The 22,326-nt window shown below is 24.3% G+C and overlaps 1 protein-coding gene across 1 annotated transcript in view; it reads left to right on the forward strand.

Annotated features, from left to right (window-relative positions):
• LOC147065041 (trehalase-like) overlaps positions 1-16,936 on the forward strand; it is a 51,631-nt gene extending 34,695 nt beyond the window's left edge. The window contains exon 2 of the mRNA XM_085957337.1: positions 15,011-16,936. Within this exon, the coding sequence (XP_085813463.1) occupies positions 15,011-16,915 (1,905 nt within the window). The 3' untranslated portion in view covers positions 16,916-16,936. The remainder of the gene's footprint in view (positions 1-15,010) is intronic.
• The last annotated feature ends 5,390 nt before the right edge of the window (positions 16,937-22,326 follow it).

Consider the following 22,326-nt stretch of genomic DNA (forward strand, 5'->3'; position numbering starts at 1 on the left):
ACATTTTATATAATGGTTGCGAATATCCATATCTATTTTACTCATACATATCAATGCGTTAAAAACCAAACGAAAAGTACATTATATATAAATAACACATGTTTTAATTTTTATAATTTAACATATACCGGTCTTTCATCAATTAAAAACACCATAAAAAATGAAAATGCGAACTCACATGTAATCTAAAAAACAGATTTATAGTTCCAAGAAAGTCTTTTAGCACATAAATCGAAAATTGTGTGGAAATTGTTGCAGAATTCATTATACAGACAGCTTTATATGACAAAAAATGCACTCGATACTTGAATGAAAATTGAAGGAATTATTTTATCATTGTATATTCCAATGAAAATAAAAATACAAATTAAGGATAATAAAATATAAATTTATAGTTTTGCCGCGTAAAATCACATGATATTACTTAGAAATTGTAAATAGCAGAACAATTGTTTTTTAAAATTATATTTTTTTGCTTTTTATAAATTTTGATTTGTTTATAAATTAAAAAAATATATAGTTTTACAAAATAAATTATAAGTCTTTAAATATAATAGTACATATTATTGTAGTTTATAAACAAAAACATATTTTTGATATAAAAAAAATTCCTTATAGACCAAATTATACATGTTAAGATAGTTTTTATGCGATTTTAGAATATTGATCAAAACAAAACTAAATTTACTTCTTTATTACTGCTTTAAACTTGAATTATTCTAATTTCACAGTACAGATCTTAAATAAGTAAAAAAAATAATATATTTTTTCATAATATATACATTGTCGAAACAGAAAACATACTTTCTTGATTTTTTATTATTGCAATTTTCATTTCTACGTTATTTAAAACGGAGAAAACAACAATGCAAACATTTTTCGTGATATTCTTTCTGCACATGTTGGTTGATATCTTTTAACTTCTACTGTAGTCAATTAATGTAAAAGTATATTCTTCTTTTCCACTCACGCAATTGTCCTTTAGATTTGATTTAAATTAATAATATCACCAAACTCAAGGGAATAATGGTCTCTTAGAACGCAATAAACCAAAAAATACAGATATTTATTACTGTATTTTAAATTACAAGAATAAAATTAAAAGCAAGTATATATCTAAAGTTTATTTATAATATAATTCGAAAGAAATCTATATATTACTAGAAAATACATCGCAAAACATGTTTATTTAAGAAATCGGTTTATATTATTACAAAAGCTGCGAAATGAAAATTTATCATATATTTGTATTCTTATTTAAAATTAGATTCATTGTGAATCGATGAAATTCTATAAATTTATGCTAAATTCAATATTTAAATTTCATATTCTGCATTGTTATGACACATTTGCTCTTTTTATTTACGATATAATAGTTGCAGGATATGAATACTTTTTTTTACATGCGAAAAAAAAAATTGCAAAATATTTTATGGCTGCATTATTTTATAAAAAAAATAAATTGAAATTTATCTGCATTTTTTGATTAATTTACAAAAAAACACATAATGAACTGGGAAAAGGAATCTTCAATTTATGAATTTCATGCCCTCGAATTCAAAAAAAATATTCAAATAACATCGTATGTTTATCATATACATAATCATAAAACAAAATAAATAATGCGGAAACCAATCCTAAATATATCTTATGATATTATGGTCTAAAGAATTGAGGAAACTAATACTCGAGACAAAATAATTTATCAATAAAAACACATAAAAGCACGAATGGATAGAACTTACAGTAAAATTACATCCGAAAATATACTCTATATCTGGTATATTCAAGTTGTTTTCTTAGTTTAGACATTACATAAAAGATTAACAAACAAATCATAATTACATTTGCATATACCATCAGTGTTTTTTTCAAATCAAAATTATCGCTTATTTTTATCAAAGTTAGAAAATAAAGAAGAACATTAGATATATCCGCCGCAATCCTATCAATATACAGATCCTAAGTCGATTTGATTAAATAAAATTAAGTTAATTTAATTCATCTATAATTAAAAAATAAAAAATTTCGCTAAAATTATTGATGTACCATAAAAATTGAATACAAAAGTTTATATACTTGAACATATATTTAGTAAAAGAGAGCATTCTACTACCCTCGTTATTTTTAATTTTAAAACAACAGCCCTAAAACTATTCGTCTAAAATTTATTTTCCATATATTTTCATACTTAATGCTGTTCTTCAGCTTGTTGTTGAGAGTATAGTTTTTTAGCATAAACCAAAGAATCTGGATCGACGAAATTAAGCTCATGTGCAATCCTATAATGTATATTCGCAGTTCATTCATAAAAATTTGGCCTTTACATTAACCTGTATACATCACCAAACTCTCTAAGATCATTTTCTTAATGGCATAGATTTTGTTTATGTTTTTCAAAACGACAGTAGCAAAAACTTTTCCAAGTAATATTCCCATGTATAAAATAGTCTTGGTTTGGCTTTTATCTCTTTTGCACATTCATCGATGAGAGTTTAACTTGGTTATAGCATTGTATTATTGGCTTGAATAATACTGCCAGAACCAACTATTCACACAATATTTTTGCCGTGATATTTCTTTTTAATTAACGAAAAGTCACACATAAACCTGCTAACTGGTCTTTGATTCATGCCAATAACTTCGTATATATTCTATGTGAAAGGCTATTTCAATTGAAGAATATTAATTTTTGCAACATGCTGTTGTCGATTTTATTTTAATACAGAATATATTTTTTACAATATATATGGTATTTAGGTATTTATCACATTTTATATTTCTACATCTACACTATAAAGTACCACAGCTATCTTTTGTAGTTTTCAAAATAATGATAAACTTAGTTATATAAAAAAAACATGCAAATTATATCCATACTATACATTCATATCTTTCAGATAAAAAAATACATTGCTTTTGTATCTGCTTCTGCATTACTCTTAATTTCTTTATTTTCGGGGGTCATTTATTATAATTTAAATTCGATAGGAATCCAGAATAGTATTCACCTTTCATAAAACATAACAAAAATTTTAGTTTTTATAACGATTTTTTTCATATTCATCTATTATTAAAATTTTAGATTTTTTCTTTAACCTCAACTTGATTTATTACCCATGATCACGCGATATTTATACACTTGGCCATATTCTCTTCTCCTATATCTTATATGACACCTTTCCTCTTTTTAGAGGCATTTGTTATTGGATTAAATACAATACATATAAAAAATTATTATATATAAATGATTTTTTTCATATTATTATATATTCACATTTTAATGCTAAAATGATAATAAAAAACTTATAGAAAAATCTATATTAAGAATAATAATGATTAATTGAAATAAAATTAGAATTATTGCCAGAATACGGAATCATTTGCACACATGTTTCTTTAACAATAATTAATAAAAAAACATCTAGAAAATATTGAATTTTTTAGGGGTATATAAGAGCTTCATGTAATGACTTTCTTATACATAAAACCTTTTTTATGTCTTGATAACTATTTTAGAACGTTTTGAAATTGTTTGCAACATAAGTTAACATCGACGCACATATTTTAGAAATAACACTAGAATTCCATAACCTTTCAGTTTGATTATTTTTATTTGATTCACATGCATAAACATGCATAAAATGCAAACAATTTTGTGATAACTAATATTTGAATTAATATAAATTTCAAAAAAATATCATCCAAAGAACTAATCTAATTAATTTGCGGAAATTCAAAAATTTCATTTTTTCTACCTATTTATATTCATAAGATCAAAATATAAATTTTTTACATAATATTCATGAAATCGGGTTAAATTGCATCAATCTACTTGCAGCCGTGTAAAGTTCTTCTAAAATGACAATAAAAAAAACGAACCATTGAACTTTATATACTCTAATCTACAGTTTTAAAGGCAATAAATACGATATTTGTAGAAATAATAAAGATTTTTTACCTAAACCTTTGTGGTCATTATTCTAACAATGCACATAATTAAGTTTTCATAATTGATTTTTTATGATTTTAGAATCTACACATGCAACAAAAAAATTTCGATATCACATATATTTCCCGTTTATCTACCTATCTTACGTAAATTTGTCTCAAAAAATTATAAGAATGATTAAATGTGCGCTTTAAAAATGCTTTTTATTAGTTGATATTTGCGTTTAAGCAAAAATATTACTACAATCAGGTTAAATTCTTCAATTTTTTGCTTTCTTAACCATAAAAATAATTGTTGTATTTGTAAAAAAAATTTTAATATATGGTCCCTTTTTTATCGATTCTCATATGTGTATGTGGATCTTTATGAAATTTCTAAGTCAATATATTAATTTTTTAAACCAAGTTAAATTTCTGGAGAACATATTTATAACTAATATTCAAATTTAGTGTAATTCTATAAAAATCCATTTTTTTCTGTATTTACAGTTGTAAATTGCAAATAGAAAGCGAAAAAAATACATGTTCTTATAGTTTAAATTACATAATTTATAAATAAAATAGGCTGGTGCTGCTTATCTAAGCATTTTTATTTACAAAAAAATTTTAACACCAAATGAAACTTATTTTTTTCAAAATGATCTAAAGGAAGTAGAATGGATTTAGAAAATAGCCAAAATACCTACAAATTTCAGTGTGTAATACTATTAATTCAATCTTATGAATATCAATGTTATTTTGGGTAAGAACATGGCATATATGCATCTTTTGACAGTTCAACACGCTAAAACCATAGTACTATTGGTTTATCTTTACCCATGCTTAAAAAATTTATCGGATGATTTTCATTAATATGTAGTAAATATTTTACGAATCCACTCTGTAGAATATATTTTTCTATGTCAAGCATAAGCCTTTTCAATTTGATTTTTTTATATAAACTTTGTTATGAAAACATACGATGTTCTATTTTAAGCACAAAAAGGAACATAAAAAGATCATTATACGTTTATAACTCCCCAAATACAGACACTTTGGACACAATTTCTTATGATTTTTTTCTTTTCCTAAATATTTATTTAGCTTAGATGTTATATCATGAAATACACTGTTAAAGGAGGCGTTGGAAACATCAGCATTGTATTTAATTTGTTTTAGCATTATGTTTAAAAAATAAATCCGATAATACTAGATGTTTTATTTGAACTATCAATTGTATAAACAAACGTGATAGTTTCGCAAGACCATAATTCTCTTACGATGTGACCATCTGTATTTTTATTCATATTATCCTTTGGTTGATTACAATTTGGAATTTGAGGCAAAATAATTAATTAAAAAAAATAGTTATGTAATATTAGTGTATTGGTATTTACTGTCTGACTTTTTGGTGTATTTCAATGATTGACATTTATTGGGTTATAATATCTATTTTTTTTCTGCCTTCTTGTATATACTTTTGTGATGAATTTTTTGCTATATCTCGCATTCATAGACAACAAAAAATTTTTATTATCGTTTATATCTAAAAATGACGAAGCGATTGAGTCTAATCTGGTTTAAAATATACTGTGATTGATGAAAAAAAATAAAAAAAGATAACAAACAATTATTTTTATTTGGTTGTTTTCTTAAATAGTTTTTTTATAATAACAAACACATTTTTATAAATCGTTTTCAAATAAAAATTTCTAGAACTTATCATAAAACTTATAATTATCTTTTAATCTACTTAAGCGTAAGTATTATCTTATATACATACATTTCAACCCGTAGTATTTTCATTGATATGAGCGCCATAATTTTTTTTTTGATGAAAACGTAAATCTTAGATGTGTAAATTAATTATCGCTTTGATAATTCAAAAAAATTTTACCTGGAAATAACCGTAGAATTCGCAAAACTTAAATTTTCTAAAATGGAATGCTTACCACCAACAACTATTTTCTAAAATTACATTTTTTACCATACATTTATCGCTTAACATGGTCATTATTTATTCTTTGTGTTGATAGATCTGACAGTGAATATTTATAAAAAAATATAGATGAAAAATAAATATAATGTCTCAAATAAACTTCTAAAAACCAAATATTAATTGATTTTTTATTTAACATTTAAGTTTCATCTTGCAGTTTTTTGCGCACAATAACCAATGAAGCTCCATAAGATATCACCGAACTAACGGTATGAAAGAGAAAGGCCACTAAATTATTATGTTTGCAACCATGTAAATATAAAAGTTTCTTATAGTAAAATTATCTCGATGTAGACCGCATTTAAAAAATTAAATGATTTTCATGTTACTAGAATCTTTAAATTTGCGATGTTTAGAATAGTGATTCTTTATTAGTTCATGCTGCTAATACTGTTGATTACATAAAGTAAGGAAATTATAATCGCAAAAAAAAACTTTTAAAATTTAAAAGAAGCAAAAGATCGTGTTTTATTGTCATTAAATTTGCTATATTCACAACTTTTCTCATGAAAATAGTATACTTTATAAAAAAAAGATTATATTTATAAAGTGTATTACTTTACATCAAATTCCAAATAAATTAAGATTTAAATATTGTAACAGATGTGTTTTTTTTTTAAAATGATTCAATATTACATATATAAATTAATACGTTTCTATTCGGTTAATTCTTTGTCTAACTATAAAAAGATACATCACATAGCGTTTTGCTTACCAAAACATTCTAATTTACACATATTTTAAATGAAGAAAATATAAGGAAGTTAATATGAAAAAAGTGAGTAATAAACTGTTTATAAGTGGATCAAAAAAGTCACTTATTATAGATATATAATTACTCATCAACAAATATTAAAGAATTTAGTGAACGAAAAGAATTGTATTCTATTATGGTAATACGGCAGTTAATTTATTTAGAACCTATGATATGTCATATGGTGTTATTTAAAATAAAAATAGCAGTGTATAAAACCTGAAATAAATACAAGAAAATCAAAACAGGACTGCAGAAAAAAAAAATTTAGCTTAGACCTTTTACACTATACGTATGTTAATCTACAACCAATTTTATTATAGATGCAGGTTATCTACTAAAAAGATGGCTATGCTAAATAATAATTATACGCATAGTTCTTAGATAACACATTGCATATTAGAATATTGTCGACCATAACTACGTAAAAAGCGGTAAAAATAGAATTCTATTATCTAAAATTTATTTTTATACATGTTATGCACGTATAATATATAATTTTGGTAAATAAAACACATTTGCTATGTATAAAGCAATATAAAATTTTTATTAACATACGATTAAATATTACATCAGGGCTTTTATAACATTTTACTGCCTTAAACCATTAATTATTCTTTATTCTATCATATTGATAATTTTAAGTTTGTATGATTTTTAGCCTTATTAAAATTACCATAAATTATGTTTGCAATGCTTATATAAAATGATTAAAATTGAAATATTATTTTCTACATAATTTTGACTATAGCTATTAAAATTTGTATAAGTAACCCTTATATTTTCTTATCAAAACAAATTTTCCGAAGGCCAATTCAAGTCTTATTTTTACAATTAATGCTAATTATCATATTAATTTCAATTGCCTTTATTTCTTGGTGGCAAGGCGGTAACATTTAAGCAAGTAAAGAATGGAAATTTCGTTTTATTCACGACAGAAATGCGTTTTTCGGTGAGAGAATAAAATTCACACATTGTAACAAATTATGAAAACATTAGATCACCTTGAAACAAGATGCTGTATTTCTTGATGTATAATAATACAGGGCTTTTGGGCAAGAAGTCCATTGAATCACCGAATATGTTTTTAGAGTGTATATATTAATTCACAAAATCTGAATCTACACAATTTTGGTACTACATACAGCAAGAGTGGATTAGATGACTCGAGAACATTTGTAAACTATAAATTATATGCTTTATAACTTATCGTTTTTAAGCAGTATTTATTGTGGAATTTTACGTTTTATTTATACATATACAATTACAGATGTGAAATCTATACTGGTTTAATATAAGAGATACCGAAACAAATTTAGAAAATTCTTGCCAAAATATAAAAACATACAAAATTCCGCACAGCACTTTAATATGAAATCTATCTCTAAATATAAAATACTACCTTTTAAAGGAATTAAAACTTGCCTTGAATGCAAAAATGTGTTTTGGAACTAGAATTATGTATTAAAACCAATATTTATAAGGTTCACATATCTTTTTTTTCACTGGAATTGATAATAAACAGGCCTTTTCATTGACAATAATACAAAAGATATACACAAGTTCGTCATGTTATCTCAGCCCATTAAAAATAAACGAAATCTATTTAGGAATTTTATGGTGACATCTTATTAATGATATTTTTCTTATTCAAAATAATTCCGACTATTTTTTATAAACCCTTTTTTTGTGTAGCGCTTTTGATAGGTTATTAATCTTTGATTTTAGCCCTTATCACAGATTAAAATTATGAAAGAGGTATTTTCATATCTTAAGTTAAGTAAAAGTAGATGGAAACATATTTTTATTTTTATAATTTATGTATGATTAAGGTTGATTTATTCTTAGCGTCTATATTTTAACCCTACAATATAGATTAAATCTCGATTATATGAAACAAATATAAAAAAAACAATTTTCTAAAAAGCCGACCCATGAAAAAATAACAAAATCCAACAAAATTTTGCATATTTTATGCATAAATACTGCACTTAAATATATTATCATATGATTTTTTGTGGTTTATATACAATTTATATAACATATTATAAAATCAGTCTGAATGATAATTTTTGTCAAAATATTATCTGACTAAACGTTGAATAAGTTGATGTTACTATAACTGATAACATTGGTTTATTTTAAAATCAAAAATGTAAAATTCTTAAACTAATACGCTTTAAATTATCTTTTGTAAAAAGATTTATTAAGAGAATCATTTCATAACTCTATAAATGGATTTATTAGGTACAAATTATCCACCAAAATCTTTAGATTTCAAAATTTTAACATAATCAACGCATATAAGACAACAGGTGGATGAAGAAAAGCCTTTAAAAAATAACATAAAGAAATCAGGTTTTATACAGATGAAGTATAACTAGAAATGAAAAAAAAAGATTAAATTTTTTTTGAACAAAGTTTTTATCGTGCTTGATGTTTTACAAAATAGAAACTCGAAATGTAAAAACACCCATAAACATACTTCTTATAATATCTGCAAAGAGAAAATGTGTTTCGAAAAAAAATATGCATATCTCGCATATTAAAATACAACAATCATATATATCTAGATTAACTCATTAAAAAAGTGTTTCTTTGATAAAAATTGCTAAGGAACACGACGTTATTCTAGGAGTATATTATGCATGAAGATCTTAACATTTTCTCCTGGGTTTGACAAAATTTGGGATTTCAGCAATCAAATATTTATTGCGGAATATATTGTATCCCTAGAATACACGCATCAAAAAATACGCATTACGTATTTATTTTCATATTTCAAATAAAGTTGCATTTAAATGGTTGTAGCACACTATCTATTTTTTTATTATTTAATTATATCTATTTTAGTTTTGATACCGGTTTTTTTGATAATAGTCCTTTAACAGTACGTGTATAATTATCGTTTTGACATTTTTGTATGAATAAAATTCTTAAGATCGTAAAAATTATGCGATTTTATTTAGTAATGACAGTTAAAAATGCATAAATTAGTGCACGCAAAAACAAAAAAAATAAAAATTGGCCTATTATAAGTATCAGATAACTTATCTTATCAATTATGATTAGCATGTAGTGAAAAAAAAGTTTTTAATTAAAAAAACATTTAAATTTTTTTTAAAAGACCCCTATTCTAACATTTATTATGATCAAACTACAAACTATGGAAAGGGAAATGACTCTCGAATGATGCGTCTTAAGTATCTAAAAGTATCATATTTTATAATAGAATAGAGAATGTCAAGAGTAAAGATATTATGTGTACGAGAAATCAATCAGCCTATGATCAGCGAAAAATTAAAATATAAATTTCGCGAAAGATTCATAGATAAAACCATAGAATGCAATAATGCTCAGCAAACCACTATTTTTTTTTGTAATACTCGAAATAAAAATTTGTTTTCAGAAAATTATTGCTTTTAGTATAATAAAAGAATAAAATTAGATCGTATATATTATCAATGTGCATATGTACACAATATTAATTCTAGTATAAACAGTGCATTGATGCAGAACAAATGGAAATCCAGATAGAAAAATGTGAAATGTGTATCATAAACGAAATTATATTTGAATCAAATTTTAAATTATAAATTCAAAATTTTTAATATATATCTTAATGTGTATAAATTATAAGATGTTATATGATACAGATGCAGAAAGTTATAACATGTTGGTTTATTTTTGGACCAATACATAGAAAAAAAAATAAAACATGTTTATGTGATTTTATATTTTTTTATTTGAATATACCTTTTTCTTTTTAACTAAAAGTAAAATTTATATGATAAAATTGTAAAAAAGTTTACTTATAGAGGTCTAAAAATTGTAAAACCAAATAAAAAAATTGTCGAACCGATAATACGAACAAAATAATCTTGTATTACATGATTAATTTTATTTTATAATTTAAATTTAATTCTGAATATAAAATATGAATAAAATAACTATAATAATTTAAAACACAAAAATAAATTTAAAAGCATTTTTCTACATGAACCTATCTTTGTCCGAATTTTTTTCTAAATAAAAGATATTTAGAGAGCATATTTTATTTTTTATATAAACAATACAACAAAAAATAATTATAATTGCTGGTCTATAATGTAGATATGATTGATTTTAAATATGAAGAATAATATTTAAAAAAAATTGTTTTTTTTATTCCGTATTTACAATTCTAAAAACCCAATAAATTAATTTTAGGTAAATAAAAAACTAATTGGAATTGTTTACAAAGTACACAATATTGCTCTATTCGGGATAGTTTCTTATTTTTTTTAGAATTGTTTTCTTACGAAAATATCACAGATGTTACTATCTTTCAGCACTTATAATTAAAGTTATTATAAACGAATTATGGTCAATAAATGTATTTATAATAATTTACTTCGTAAACACGTATAAATAGAACACATGGTATTATTAAGATGTGCAATTACGCCATCTTGGAGCATTTTATAATTTTCTTAAGAATTTCTAATAAATTTGAGCTCAATTAATAAAAGCCAATACAAAATGTTTCTCAATTTAAGCCCAATAAAATTTTAAATTACATTAAACCAAATTTGATCATATTTATTTATTTAAAACAAAATTTGAATATTATAATCAATAAGAATTCTTTAAATTATTAGTTTTTATAATAAATTTACAGTTTCTAAAATCCAGTCTTCACATTATACTTATATAAAACAAAATGAAAAAAAATGACAGAAAGAACTTGGTTTATCAAACCGATATTATTTATTGGAGCTTATGCTTTAAAGATACCAATATATTAGTTCTTTTTGAGTATAGATGTAAATCTATGTACATAACATAATATCAGTCATAGTAATATATATTCGCACAATAAAAGAATTCACGCGATTTTATATGCATAAATTTAAAAAATCTAAAAAATCTAAGAAAATTGATTTCTTATCTCTAAAAAATATTATGAAAAAATAATTTTAGCATTGATAACGTTAAAACAAAAAAAAATAGATATGTTTAAGAAAACAAAACAGTTAAAAGCTTATAAATATCATAAATAGATGTATGTGATTTTTATAAATTTATAATATAATTTAACATTAAACTAGCTTTTTATTTTTTAAAGCGATCAAAGTTTATATATTATATGAAGCAAGCACCATATAGTAACTTTTTTTATAGGCATAATGCACACTTTTAATTTTAGTGATTATTCTCTAGCACAACTTTCTTGATTCCCCGCTCACACAGCGTATTTATACTTTCGGTTATTTAACTCTCTCGAAAGTCGTCTTATAAGCTTTGATACCTTTCTGAAAGCACCATAAATTATCTTTTTCTTTTCTCCCAATATAATTTTGCATAACGAAATTTGATTTTTTTAGAAATTACACTAAAGAAAATGTTGTAAGTGCACATTAGTTCTATAAAATATGATAATTTCCACAAAAAAACTATTAAATGCTATTTATTTGGAGCTAAAGGTTTTAATACTGCCCATAAATAAATGTAGCTTTATAAGTGTGACCATTTTTTTAGAATACTAACGAATAGAGTATAGTAATGGCCTCATAGATAAGAATTATGAGAAATTTATTTTACTTCATATATATGTCAGTAGAGCGGATCTAAATATATTAGAAAAAACTTATATATAATACTGAAAAGTAAACATTTCATATGTTTAAAAAAAAACCCATTTTGTTACTGTATATGTGCATATGATATTAAAATGTTATATAAATTATTTTTTAATCAAGATTCATCTTAAAAATACAATACTTAAGCAATATGAACAAAAAAAATTGTAAATTGATTCATAACTTGTTCATACATTTAAGGTTCAACAAACATAATTTTATATTGGAGAAATTTGTCTATATATATTTATTTTTTTAAATGCTATCGATGATTTATATTGGTATAAAATCATATTCGTGTATATTTGACGCAAAATTATGTATTTAGTGTACGTTAATTATGCTATTTTTGACTTTTAATAAGATATCAATTTTTTTTTTTTTTTTTAAATTATTTATAATTACTCTATGGTCTATGTATAGGCACGCTGATATTTTCTAAGAAACATTATATAATCTATGATATAGTTTACTGGGATCATGAATAAACTAACACGTGTTGCACACATAAATAATGATTTTTATTCGATTAAAATGTAAAATCGATTTGATTATTATAAAAGTGAATTTTTGTGTGAATATGCTTATTTAAATATTTCGGGGGCAATCGTCTTCTAGAGTTCAAAATTACGAAATTTTATTATCTTCGTGAGAAAATATAAATTTTGTATGTAAGAAATGAAATATGCAACTAAATAGAATATTATTAGAACGTAAAAGAAAATATAAATAGTACTAATGTAAATAAACTTCATAAAAAAAATTTATCTATGAATAGACCATAATGTGGCATCTTTATAACGTTTTTATATTTAGATGTGCATAAAAATAATTTTTTAGATTCTAGAAGTGTCATATTCTTCATGTTTTTATAAAAACACGAACAACTTTTTACGAATTTAAGAAAGCTTGATAATTTTTATGTCTATATGAATTCTAGAAATATATATCAAAATTAATGTCGACTTAAAATATTACATAAATGCGAATCTATATATTATTATATACAATAGCATACAATTGATCTAACGTGCCATAATATTTTGTTGTATTTGCAGATAGAAACTTAAAAAATAATATAAAACCCATAAGATTTACATTATATATTTTAACACGACAAGTTATATTTTTTTTATGGGTTGAGTTGACTTTTATCAATTAATCTATTTAGAACTAGTCAGCCCGATGGGAATGTACACAACTCGTTGTAATTTTTTTGACACCTTACCCTGATAAATCTATATAAACTGCTATTTTTCTATCAAATTAGAAGAGTTCAAGTGTCTTGCTTATAAAAAAAGATGTAATCTTAAAAAATAAATTTTTTTGGCTAAAAACAGAAATATGCTTGTGATTTATAATTGAAAAAGACAAGGTTGTCAAAATAGCTAGTCAAAAATTATAATTTTTTACTTTGACGCCTTCATATTAAACGACTATTTTTAATATTTAAGAGAATATAAATAAAAGATACATATTAAAAACAACAATATTTTATAAGTTCATATTTTTTTACTCTACATTACATATATATAAACCAGTAAAAATGAATTAAAGATTAAATAAATCACATTTGACAATTAAGAATAGCAGTAGAACTTGAAAATTGTTTTTTTATGATGCATATAAATTTTAAATATTTTTAGCATCAGATCAAAACATTTATAGAACTAAAAGAAGTTTGAAAATGCTTTTAAGGCACCAAAATATCAAAAATGCACTTAACGTATACTGATATAAACAATAAACAAAAAAATATAATTTCAATGCTTTCAATCCCTCTTATTTAGTTTTTGTAGAATTTTAGAGAAGCTAGCGATTCTATTTTAATCATGCATAACACCTTTTTTTAGTATTTATATTACAATAACAAAACAGTACAAAAATATGCTTAAATATATTATAAAATAAACATAGCAATAAAACTTTTTATAAAACTATAATATGTAATATAATATTTCTCAAAATCTTGTCCTGGTATAAAATATCTAATTTTTGTATTCTTATATAGTGCTATTTACCAATTTCAAAAAGTAATATTTATCCTCAAAATTTATTATTTTTCTTTTTTCTTTGTACCAGCCCTATATATAAAAAAATAATTTAGGCGCTTGATTTTAAAATATTTTGTGTTATTTATTTTTTTGTGCAAAAAAAAAGTAATAAGAAAAATTGTATTTTTTCTTATGAATACATATTTACCATGATTAAAAGTGCAATATATTTTTATCTTACAATATATTAGAGTATTTTTTTTGAATTTATGTTTAATATGTGCAAAAATTTGGAAGTATGTATTATTTAATTTACTAGATATTATGTTATCTTTTGTTTTAATGAACAGAAAATCAAAATACTAACTTTCATGATAATTTTCTATGATGGAATGTTTACCATGAGGAAAACTTCGGAAATATTTTTTAATTTACCATACATTGTGTTATATATTATTCCAGCCTGAAATTAAAAAATTTGAAATGAAACATTCATATCGCATAACACATCATTATTAAAAAAATGATGACCACGCCAGAATCTTAATCAATAAATAAAATGTTTAACATCTAGATCCTTCATTATCAATCTAAATAAAAATCTCCAAACAATGTTTCAAAAAAAATCCGCGATAACAAATTATAAATAAAAATATATATTTGATTTACAGATATGGAGCTCCAACTAAGTTTATTTTTTTTTATTTTCCAGCAGCTAGTAGAAGGAAGAGAAGAGAAATTTGATGATGTAAGAGATATATCCGACTATACGGATATAAACCTTCTTCTTGCCGTCCAGATTCTTTTGCCAACATCCGACTCTAAAGATTTTGTTGATAGAGCGACGAAGAGACCAATAAAAGAGATTTCGAAAGAGTTCGCTACTATTCAGAAAGATCTTGGACTAGCTTCCTATACAGAAGAGATTCTGAACATCGATCATGCAATCACGCAGACACGAATTTCAGAATTTCTTGCGGAGTCTATTATTGCAAAGAAGAAGAAGACTAAGAAAGCCAAGATGATGAGTAAGTTGAAAGTTCTTAGTCAATTTATTGAGGATAATTTCCATCCAGTTGGTTATGACATTGTAAATCATGATCCAGAAGATTTTGATCCTTCACCAAGATTTCTTGATAATTTAAAGAATCAAGAATTGATTGGTGTTTCTAAAGCTTTGAATGAAATTTGGAAGGAACTTTCGAGAAAAAAGAATGAAATAAAGAATGGTGGTGTGAGTTCTTTGCTTGATCTTCCCTTTCCATTTATGATTCCTGGTGGTAGATTTCGTGAATTCTATTATTGGGACACGTATTGGATTTTAGAAGGACTTTTAGTTTGTGACATGGCAAAATCAGCGGAAAATATTGTGAGAAACTTCATTTCTATCATAAAAGAATATGGATATATTCCTAATGGAACTAGAAAATACTATTTGCACAGAAGTGAGCCGCCTTTCTTTACGATGATGTTGCTTAAGCTTCTTGATTATGAAGATGGAAGATTCAATGAATTGGTTATGGGTGAAGGTCTGGAAATGGCAATAAAAGAATATGAATTTTGGGATCATAATAGAAAAATTGAAATTAAGGACACTAAAGGAAATGTTCATAGTTTGAATCAATTTCATGTAAGAACAAACTTCCCAAGGCCAGAATCATTTAGTGAAGATATTTTAACTTTTGAAAGACTTATGGGGAAAACAGAAGAGGAAGTCTTTTCAAATATTAAATCTGGTGCTGAATCTGGGTGGGACTTCTCTTCACGTTGGCTAGAAGTTGAAACGGAATTACAAACGATTGAAGCTTTCTATCAAATTCCAGTCGATTTGAATGCAATACAATACAGAAATGAAGTGATTATTCATACACTCTTGTCTAAAAAAGGCGATAAAGCTGGCGCTGATAAATTCTTAAAGCTTTCTGAGGATAGGAAGAGAGCAATAAATTCTATTTTATGGAACGAGAAAGAAGGTTCGTGGATGGATTACGTTGTTTCTACAAATAAGTTTGTGGATTACAGATTCTATTTCTCTAACGTAACTCCAATGATTTACGGTATAACACCACCAGATGGAAGAAACAATTACGACATTCTACATAAATATTCAAAAGAAATATTTGGATATCCAGGCGGTATTCCAGCAAGTGGAGATGGTCCAAACACCAAACAACAATGGGACTTCCCAAATGTTTGGGCACCTCACCAGCACATGATGGCTGAATTCCTGTTAAGTGTTGATGAAAGAAACATGGCATTCCATGTGGCCAAATCATTCTATAATTCAGTGAGTGAAGGATTCAAGCAAAGTAAGGCATTTTTCGAAAAATACAATTGTACCGATCTAGGAAATACTGGTGGAGGCGGTGAGTATGCACCTCAAACTGGATTTGGATGGACAAATGGAACTGCGCTCAGTTTTATTTTGAAATACGGAGACAAGATACAAGAAAAATATGACTTTGATCATGGATACAAAAGGATCGTTTCTAGCTTAGAAACTAAAATCAGTACTCTTGATGGTGCAGTTGTTCCTCAAATACCATCTCAAAATGATTCTGATGTGCCAGAGCCATTTAAAAATGCATTCGTGATTGATGGAATTCTCGTCAAGTGAAAAAAAAATATTAAAGTTCAATCTCAATACATTTTACAGTTGTTGTTATGCACTTAAAAATCCACCTATATACTAAAAAATTATAATATAATATATCCAAAAAGTATATAAACTACTACAATTTTTATAATAAGGCTTTTTTCTTGTATTTTAGGATGATGTGTCTAAAAGTATATGCTGCTAATCTGTAATATAGAGCAATCTATTATTATATACAAGTAAGCATGATAGTCTATAGTAAAATTATCAAAAATAAATTTACACATCCTCTGTGTTTTTATTTATCATTATATCAGAAATGTAAAAGATATCTATAAAACCGCGATTTAATCTAAATTTCTATAACTAACACCTCTTGTGTTAGAAACTATACTCTTAAATGGATAAAATTGGTGTTTAGAATCAGGTAGTTTAATATTCGTTAATTTCTAATTGGAATCTAATTTAGAAGACTAAAGAATAAAAGCAAAAGAATTTATACACATTTAATATTAAATTTTTAATTTTATAAAAACATAATTATATTATCAAATGAAAAATTAATTATTTTTAACGTTTTAAAATGCTTAAAGATATAATAGACTTCGTAATTTTTACCTTAATTTCGTATGATTTATAAGATGCAAGTAAAATTCATTTATATTTTATAAAAACAAATCATACCGTAAAATACAATAAATTTGCCTATATCTTGTAGTAATGGCTAAGTTTGCTAGACATTAAAAAAAATTCTGAATTTCTATATTTAATTACAAATTAGCACAATGTTTTTTTTGGCAGAATAGATCATAAGAAAATGCAAAATAACAAATGATTTTGGAAATTAAAAAATTGGGCACGATTATTCATAATATAAGCCATATGGAATATAAAAAATGTATTTTATTAATACTAACCAAATTTTTATTGTGATGGACATTATAAATCTAATATTCAAATATTAATCATCTTTTTTAACTTAAAAAATATTTTACTAATAGCATTACAACTACCTTTTGTTTTTTACTAAATTTAATCTATGATTTTTTAATATGTTATATTTAATTTTATAAATAGATAGTAGTTGAATAAAAGCATTGTTTTTTTTATTTAATCAAATCCTATTTTTAATGAAATTTTCAGTTTTCAAATAATTTTTTTTTTGTTATCTACTTCAATTCTCAAAATTTTAAACTAATATCTTTAAGGAAATTGCCAGTTTCTAATTAAAAAAACAATTGTTTCTTAAAACTCAAATACATTTTTATTTTAGCGACAAATTATATGTTAAAATGTTAGTTTTTATTCACATGCTCAACTTTCTTAATCTCTCGTGGGCACAAAATATTAATTCTTTTGGCTATTTTCTCCTCTCTTGAGTCTTCTTCAATACCTCTCCCCCTTCAAGACTTATTAATTGAAGTTTTCTTCTTAATCCCAAGATTTGTCTATATCCCACAATCTTATTCGTTTTTTCAGTTCTTACTGATAAATTTTATGATATTTTGTTATCACAGCTTAGATGCTATAAGATCATATTTTCCTAATTTTTTGTTTTTCACTATGTTTATGTTTTCAATAGTTATTCCTAAATTTCTATGTGAGTGATAGCGTATTTCTTTTTATCATATAAATAAATAATTGATCTTTCGTTTGATAATTTTTTATTGGTTCATGTACTGATTTATTACATTTAAAATATTTACATTGGTAATTGTAATTATTTAAATTATGTGAAGAATTATTTTTTTGTATTACTTGGACTTGATCATTTTCAGATATTACATCTATTTGATTATTTAATTGTTTATGACTTTTATGACCAATGTTGTAATATGGAATTAAGCGGTAAGATAAATCATAAAAGACACCTATAAGAACTAGAAGCTACAAATCAAAGCAAATATAAAAACCATAGGATTGAGAAACCCACTGGAACTAATAGACTTGAAAAGAGAAGAGGTAATGAAAAGGAAATAAGATAATAGGATATAACCAAGATTATAAATATAATATGTCCATGGGAAATTAATGACGTTATGCATCAAGAAAAAATAAAAAATTACAGTGCCAAAATTGACACATAAAAAATACGATAACATATCGTAAATCAAAACATTTTTTAAAATTTTATATCGCAAATCTTAATCATATTTATTTTAGATTTATTTGGTATCGTGTAACATCATTGATCCTAGATAAGATTATTTGAGGATTAAAGGAACAAATTGTTGTCACACGAGGGCATTGATAATTATAAAGCCTGGTAATATACATCACATAGTTGCTAAGAATTCACAAACTTATGCTATTAAACGGCATATATAAATTAGGAGGCTGTTAATAATAAAACATAGCTGCTAGAAATGCACAAACTTTTGCTATGTAACGGCATGAATAATGTAGAGCCATATAATTAATACCACATAGTTTCCAGAAATACACTAACACTGTTAGACTTTTCATGATATAAATAAGTTTTCTGAAATAAAAAACACTTGATTATTGCGTAGAAACCACATGAAAAGATTTGAAATTTTATATTTTTTTAGTGATAAAAGCCGCTTATGGTATGATGAGAATGATATCGAAACTATGGCTATAACATGTTAGTCGATCGCAAGACACTTGAACTCATCTCATTTGAGAGAAAAAGAGCAGTTGATGAAGACAGATTAGGCGAAGTGTCAAAATATGTATTTAGGATTTTTGTATTGTTCACAATAGACTGACTACGTCTCAATAGATTGAATTGATAAAAAGATCATCAACCCATAAATTAAAAATAACACGGTAGTCGATTAACAAGAAATCAAGGTTTTAGGCAAATTTATTGGCCCAAAATTAGATAATATATCGGAATTTCTCCAAACATACGTACAGCTCTTCAAAAAATGAAAGTAAAATAACTTAGATTTATACAAATAGATATAAACTTGAATATGTTCAATATAAAGTTCTATTACTGTAGAAAATTAATTCCTCTCTATAAACGAATAAAAAGATTTATATTCTGTATTTTTCAAACCGTTTTAGTTAAAACTTCGTAAAAATCGCAGAAAATGAATATTACCATACTTTAAAACATAAAATATTACAGTCACAAAATACCATAAATTTAAAGATGTCAGTCGAACCTTAAACATGCGGGTAAACAATATGATTGTGCAAAATCCGTGAATTAATTTGTCTTGTTATTTATAGATACTTATAGAATTTTAAAAATAGATTCTGATCAAGAAAAGAAAATTCATCTTTATGTCAAAATTAAATTTGAATAGACATATTTAAATAGCTAAAAATCATTACAACTAAAGAATATATTTATTAGAATATATGATATATGTATATTTTTCTCGATATTATTCATTATGTGCATCATATTGTTAGATACAAACGTATTAGAGATCTTATCCAAAGGTTTAAATTCCTAAATATCAAATAAATGTTTTTCACGTTTTTTTTATATTATTTTGTTGAAACTTTTAAGTTTTTAAAACAACTCTACATGGAAAATAAATAAGATAAATGATCTAAAAAAATCACTAGATAACTTATACTATACAGTATGGATGATTATACTTTATTAGCGATAAATTTTGCAATTAGATGAATTACAATTTCTTCAGAAAAGCGGTTAGTAATGAAAGAGACGTGATTTCTAAATATAATCACAGTATAGCTAAAAAAATTTATTTTGTTTTTATATATAGATTGTTTTTTTAAGAGGTTTTTAAAAAATTATTGTGGTGTATTGATAAAAATAAATTCACTTTGCAAATAAAATTATTAATTCTAATTTTAAATTATGTGTAACTAGCAACAAATTAATCATTGGTGAAAACCACAAAATTCGATTCACAGTATCGGGCCCGAAATAAAACATCACAAAAAGTATATTTCTGCTTTATTACATATAATACCTCCAAAAATACATATCAATCATCGTAATTATAATTTGATTACTTTTAATATAAAATATATACCACCTTTTCAGACTTTAAATAGTGTAATATTAAGTTCAAGGGGATTATACAAGTATAATTGATGTACATTTAATATAGAGAATCTTATGAAAAGTCTAATATATATGTTTTTTTTACTGTGACACCACCGCTGAAAAGTGAACAAGTCATGAAATTAAGAAGAAATTATATATATGATTGTGGTAATTTAGACATCTGGTAAATGTAAAACGAAATTATCTGAATTGTATTTAATATCTAAAATGATGATATCAAAAATATCTCTGAATAAAAAAATATAGAGAACATAAATACGAAACCATATACATCGATCTGTGATCGTATTTAAAATGATAGTAGTTTCGCGTTTACCAGCAGTATAATAAAGAATCATAAATTTCCATAAGTTACAAATTTGAGGAAAGAATTCATTTTCTTTAGCGATATATAAATATAACAATATTACGTTATCTACGCTGTTTGTATAGTTTTTACGATTGTCAAAAGATAAAACTTATATTAAAAAAAGTTAATGTGGTAAAATTCAAGAATTTTCGTCATAATATATAATTTCTTATATTTCTTCACACATAAAATTTCTTTTCTACTAGTATGTATCTATACATCATATTAGAAAAAGAAAATAAACACTGACTTATACTCCAACAAAGAACTTGTAATTAAAGTGTTAAAAATGACTCTTCTGCCATATTTAAAACGCTTTTAAGTTAGAATAAGTTTAAATAATGTTTAAGCTTATTATATATTATGAGACATATGAGTTTATCAAAAAAATTGCAAAAAAGTATGAAAATTCATAAACTTCCTACAAAAGAAATAATTTTTTTCTTGAGAGTCTCTATTATTATATTGAAAAAGAATTAACGCTGTAAATAGATGTTTTTAAATATAAAAATTGTAGCAAAATTAACAAAATATTGAATTATATGCCTAATTAAAGTATTCGCGCCTATATAAATTCTAACAGTTTATCATTTTTTTTCTAAACACAAGAGGAAAGTTTGTATTGGTTTCAGCCGTAAAAGAGGTTTGGATATTAATATATAACCTTGAATCTAGACAACGATAATACGTTAAGAATTGCATATTTGATAAAATTTAAACAAAATATAAAAAAAAAATTCGTAATTTAAGTGAATTAATGACTTCATATTTAAACCAGGCAAAATGAATCATAAGCAACTGTTGTTCATGATAAGAAAAATTCCAAAAAGGATTTATTAAACGATATTTAAAACAATTCTAGCGTTTTAAATCTTATTCTTTTGGAATAGAAATAATTATACTTTTCCATAAAGAATTTTTTGAATAAATTGCAGAATATTGACCCATCAAATTGAATAAAACTTTTTTTTCTTTTACATATATGCCAGTAGCATAAAAAATATTGTAATTTAAGGTTTCTTCAATTATACGACAAAATCACAAATACGTAATCATATTTGT

The sequence above is a fragment of the Rhyacophila brunnea genome, unplaced genomic scaffold (assembly GCF_057557595.1).
Source record: "Rhyacophila brunnea isolate RB1 unplaced genomic scaffold, BYU_Rbru_1.0 scaffold_61, whole genome shotgun sequence".
Taxonomy (NCBI): Eukaryota; Metazoa; Arthropoda; class Insecta; order Trichoptera; family Rhyacophilidae; genus Rhyacophila; species Rhyacophila brunnea.